General features: G+C 37.9%; 1 protein-coding gene across 4 annotated transcripts in view; it reads right to left on the minus strand.

Moving 5' to 3' along the window:
- The window catches only part of LOC145994939 (uncharacterized), a 31,098-nt gene extending 25,862 nt beyond the window's left edge, over nt 1-5,236 (minus strand). For all 4 annotated transcript variants that reach the window (XR_014442404.1, XR_014442405.1, XM_083131448.1 and 1 more), the window contains exon 1: nt 5,049-5,236. Coding sequence is in view for 1 of the 4 variants with exons in the window: in XM_083131450.1 (XP_082987576.1) it covers nt 5,049-5,131 (83 nt within the window). In the remaining 3 variants the exon portion in view is untranslated. The remainder of the gene's footprint in view (nt 1-5,048) is intronic.
- Between the last annotated feature and the right edge of the window lie 764 nt (nt 5,237-6,000).

A 6,000-nucleotide genomic window follows, 5' to 3' on the forward strand; every position in this document is an offset into this window, starting at 1 on the left:
ACCATCTGTGTGCATGTACATCAGTTTTACACGATCCTTATAAAAAGGCTTCAACACATTATAATACAATTTTAACATGTGTAATTTGGCCAATTCCAATATCACAGCCCCTACATAAATAGGCTTATCAAACTTAATCGTTGTTTTTTTCATGTTGAAAGTGCCATATTTTCATCATAAATTCTTCTGTAATTGAAGTTGGGCTTTGCAATCAATTTTTTGCTCCGTTTGGGGTCAGTAATTATTTTAACATCAATATGTTTTCTGACATTTTCAATTGTTTTGCCATACACTGAATTGACCATCAATTTAAACAAAGTTTTATCAAATTGGCTCAATGCAGATGTTCGAAGCTCTGTGTTTGTATCAATATATTGTTTCAACCATCTTGAGTGCCTGAACCTCAAAACTTTTCCAACTTTGGTCACTTGGTCACCATGTTTCATCAGGAACTGGAGGTTTTTGTAATATATGACATAATCCTGTTTCGGCTCTAGAGTCATCATCAATTTCTTCTGTTTAGAGCCAGGTGAACACTTAACCTCAGGAATTGGGGGCAGATCAGAAAATGTGTTGTGTAAATTATCTGGAATTGTCAGATCAACCTCTAAGAACAGGCCATAGTTACTGTCATCAAAATCCTTAAGATCCTCGATGTTGAAATCTTCAACCAACTCAAGCCCTGCATATGGCAGTTTTTTCATCATGGCATAACCATAGAGGCTGTTGGCATCTACATACAGTATATAATTTGATGGCAGTGCTGGATCATAATCGGGAATATATTTGTTATTTGCTCTGGCATATCTCTGAGAACATTGCACCATGCCTCCTCTTATACATTGTTCCATAAACAGATACATATCTTGATCCTGGATCAGATCCAATTGCATTTTAGTGTTTAAAAACATTGCAGACCATGCTAGGCCCGGAGCACTGTAAAAATACATTGGATCCAGCTTACAATTTTGCATGGAAGATTTTCTGAATGCCTGCAGTATATCAGCTAAGAGGGTCACATCAAGTTTTAAATAAGCCTTGTGATAATCACCAAATGTCTGGCATTTTAAATTGTTCCACATCAACTGGGCATGGTGATAATCATCATCAGTGATTCCAGATCCTCTGATTTTGCTGTAAAACTCTTGTTGTGGTGGCAGAGAACACTCATCGAATTTAGAAAAATCTGTAACATAGTCATATGGATATACACCCTTCCGCCTAATTAATTTCAGGTCCTGATTTGGAAACAAAGCACATGTGATTTTGAATTGATCATCAGATAATTGAGTGGCCAGTGTAGCCAGGGTAGCCGATAAAATTCTGTATGAATCAAGAAATCTTAAGTGAATAGGAACACCATTAACTTTAATTATTTTGCAAATGGCAATATATTTCTCATTATTTTCAGCTAAAATATTTAAATTCTGCTTGTCAAACCCCTCGTACCTGATCAAATGATGAAAATCATAATTGGATGCACCATGGCAAAATATAGGGACAAATTTTGGTCTCTGGATCTTAATATTACAGCTATTACACAGGGTCATTAAGAATTTACCATCTGTATGAGAATGGTGTTTCACCTTGATATTTGTATCTGAAAATTCAGAATCACATACTGGGCATTTTTCTGCATTGTTGAAATCTTCAATCTGTTTCTCTGTTAAAGGCAACATGGGTTTTGATTTTAATAAGACATTAGATGCTATGTCATGGCACTCATTTTCTATTCTATCTGCAAATTCTTTGATGGCATCTGCTCCCATGTATAAATCTTCTTTACTAACAACACCATCCTGTACAACCACATAATAAAAACTGGAAGGTTCATGTAGCTGGTATGATGTAATTGAAGATTCATCAGGATCTGGGCTACAGAATGCAAGGGGTTTGAGATTTGATTCAAAATCACACACTATATATGCTGGGTGTTCCAACAAGGCTTCAAATTTTTTGAATTTGACTTTTTCACTTGGATTAGGCATTACCATATGAACAGGTTTATAATTGCCACAGTATTTCAGATGCTCAATTAACTTGTTTTTAGCAATTTCTGCATTCACTTCACGAACCCCATTCACCATTTTTCTACTATCAAATACAGTTAAACATCTTCTGCACAACTTGAATATTCTATGAGTTTTGTTTAGTTGTGTTCTGACTAAAGCTTCAAGATTATGTATCAGAGTGTAATGATATGTGCCATCCCCTTCAATTAAGAGCAGATCAATCGGAACAGCAGAATCATCATCAAATGTACTGATTCTGAGAGGATCTATCAAGCAATTGCCCCGGCCAGTAGAACAAGTAAATACATTAATAGATAATTGTTTGCCATTGATATGCCTGGCCTTTTTTTCAAATTTATCAATATTCTGAACAGACGTTGGATATTCTAAACCCTCCATTGCTTCATCAAAATCATTTTCATGCTGTTTATAATAAGTTATTCTCTCAGGATTCCTTGAAACTGGATACAAAGCAGCTAAAATACACCACAAAAAGCATTTCTCATCATTATTTTTTATATTAATCACGGCTGTTTTGTTTTTGATATTGGCAGGTAATGGCAAATATGTAGATCCTTGTAATGGGCTGAATTCAGAAATATTAACATAGAGATTGTGTGGAGATCCGCATAGGCTCCATCCAGACTCTTTTGCTGCAAATTCAGAGTGTTTAATATTCAATTGATCTATCAAACTGCTTATTATTTTGTCTGAATTTGCATTTGAATATACCGGTACAGTTTCTGTTATGTGGGGCTGTGTAAATTTTGTGCCATTTGGCTTCTTATATTGTGTAAACAATTTGAGGGACAGCTTATAAGAGCCATTTTGTGCATTTAGAATTGCCTGCACATCAGGATTTATACTGTTCAAAAAATTCTTAATACCACATCTTGGCTCTGATACAAACCGGTGAACCCTTAATTGGCCGTTAAAACTGCTATGGATGGGTTCATAGCGTGGCTGCTTTGCTGGTCCAGCATTAACAGGTGTTTCATGCTTCCTTTTCAGACCAGATGTAGATGGTTGTGGGGGCAATGTTGATGACTGTGCAGAACAAGTACCTTTATGTTTATATGTGAAATATTCCATGCTATATTTTCTATGGCATTTAGGGCAAATTTTTGTGGGAGTTCTGCTTTTGTCTGGATTACAATTCCTTTGATGCTTAGCCCAATTGGGGCTGGATATATTTTTTTTGCATTGATTACAATATTTTTGATTTGGCATTTTTGTTGTTGTTTATTATATAAAATTTCTTGGGGTTCAAATCAAAATTCTATGCTTAATAAAAAAATATCAGTTGGGTTCAGCAGTGTGTTTTGTATATTTAGTGTGTGTGTGTGTGTATGTGTGTTAATATTTTTTGGCTTTGGTATTTGTATAAAATTTCTTGGGGTTCAAATCAAAATTCTATGCTTAATAAAAAATATCAGTTGGGTTCAGTGCAGACAAAAAAAACTGCATAGCTCTATGTCAATTAGTTCTTGAGATATTAATTATTTTGTATTTAGGAACCACTTTGGCCCCCCTGCCAAAAATTGGCTTTTATTGCATCAGTGTATATTGTTTCTATGACCTTACTTGGGTTTTCCGCCAAATTATATGCTTCTAAGTCTCCTATACTTTGGTGGAGCCTGTTCAGGTTCTATCCCCCGCGATGTGGGTTCCACTGCCGATCCAGCAATGGTGAGGAATCTGCACTGTGCTCTGGCTTATATAGATTTATAGAGCCAATAGAAACCTTGCTTATTTAAACCAATCAGAAAACACCACATCATCACATTATGTCATAACCAATTAATCAGAAAACAACACATGCCTAATAATTTATTGCATAATATTACACAACATGATTCAATAGAAGTGTACCGGGAAGTAAATATGTATGGATGTGGGTGGGTGTGGGTGGGTGTGGGTGTGTATGTGGGTTGGTGTGGGTGGGTGTGGGTGTGTATGTGGGTGGGTGTGGGTGGGGGGCTTAGTTTTAGGTGTGGGCAAAAAAAATATCAAGAGGGGCATATTTTTGACAGGTTTATGGACAACAATCTCACAGAAGTGCCTTTTGTAAGTGTAGACAAATCAATCTGAGGGGGGTCATACTTTCTCAGGAACTTCCCGAGGGCATTTTTACAAAAATCTTGGATTAGACAGGGTTCCACACTTGAGCAAAAAGCTCATATGGGCATGTTGAGCTTGTTTTAAGTGTAGGCAAATCAATCTGAGGGGGGTCATACTTTCTCGAAATGGTAGTAGCACCAATTACACTACTCACAAATTAATATTTTAGCGTGTGTGTGTGTGTGTGTGTTTGTGTGTGTGGGCCTCCCCGATGGGGCAGTGGTAACGTCGTCGGCTTGTAATCAAGGGGTCCCAGGTTCGATACCTGGTGGAGGCACAAGTGGTTCGGATCCCACTTTAAACTTTAGGTCCAGTCCCGGTTAGCCTTACTGTGCATAAAGTGGACTTAAAACACCATATCAATCAATCAAAATCAATGTTTGTGTGTGTAATTAATTCAATTAACATTTCGTAGGAAGTTTGGACCCAGCGAACTGTACGCCGCTTCATACGTCATTTTAATAAAATTATAGAACAAGTCTTTGTGATAGTTAAGGGTTCCGTGTTTGATTCCCGGTGGAGGCATATAGTGCTTCGGATCCCACTTTATACTGGAGGTCCAGTCCGGATTAGCCTTATTTTGCATAAAGTGGACTTAAAACACTAAATCAATCCAATCCAACCCACTTTGAAACTGTAGCTCCACTTCTGGTTAGCCTATCTATAAAGTACACTTAAAAGAAATTGCATTGTGGTCCCGTGTTCGAATCCTGGCCTGGGCATGATTGTTCTTTGTGTCCCTTCATCAATTTTATCACTCATCCTCATCTTCGCTATTAGCCAAAAGTAGCAGAAATGCGAAGTAAAACAAACCAAATCAATCAATCAAATTCAATTGAAAACTAAGTCTTTGTGAGTTAAATCCGCCCAATGTTATTCAAAAACTTGACATTAATGAATGTTCATCATACTTACACTTGCAGTGTTAGCCGTCTTGTCTGCACAATACACTCAAGAACAATTTCTAGCTGTTCCTCTTGACTTGTTGCTGCAGACATTCTTCTTCTCCTTCCTCCTCAGTTGATACTGTCAGTTCACAGCTCGCTCTTCATGCACTTAATAACCATTAAGTTGTTTTTTAACAAGTGAGCAGACTTGGAATATTTTCGTATCCAGCTAGCCAGAAGGTTGCTTTCTTAAAACGACGTTGAGTGCTCTTGTCTGCTGACAGTGTCATGTGGTATGGGAGGAGCTCTTCAAGGTCTTATAACCTCAGACGTCCTGCGACATACGCTATCGAGATCCACTTCCAGCATGTTTACTTCGATGGAACATAGAGTGTATTTTTAAACACTGAGAAATTTGTAACCGCCCGAGCTTCCGTGTAGCCTAATCGTGAGAATGGTCCCGGGTTCGATTCCTGATCCGAGCTCCAAAATATCGGTTTTTAATCGTGAGGTTAATCGAGGAGCTACTTGGGAGCAGCGGTCTCGAGAGCCAGAAAGTATCGGCGATGGGACACGATACGCTGATACCGCGTCACCAACGCCTAGGCCCTTAACTGGTTTTCTGCCCTAAAGGGTTTGGTTTTGTTTGTAAGTTTTTATTCCTGTCCCCTTCTGCCCTGAAGTAGATCAAAATTACGTTCTATTCCAATAACTTGTTACTGATATTGTTGAGATAAAGAAATACACAGAGCCTTATTCAAAGGGTCCTGGGTTCGATTCGTGGTGAAGGCACATTGAAAAGTGGCTCGAATCCCACTTCAAACAATAGGCTAAGATCAGTTCCCATTAGTAAACTTTACAAAATAACTTTTGGGTGGCCCAAAAATGGTAACATAAAGTACAAAGCAGTCGGTATTTCGGTTACCTTTCTTGGACCACTTGTATAATTTAATCTGATACCCGAGACGAGACGGAGACGA

Source organism: Lepisma saccharinum, chromosome 11, assembly GCF_977018435.1.
Source record: "Lepisma saccharinum chromosome 11, izLepSacc3.1, whole genome shotgun sequence".
In the NCBI taxonomy this organism is placed as follows: Eukaryota; Metazoa; Arthropoda; class Insecta; order Zygentoma; family Lepismatidae; genus Lepisma; species Lepisma saccharinum.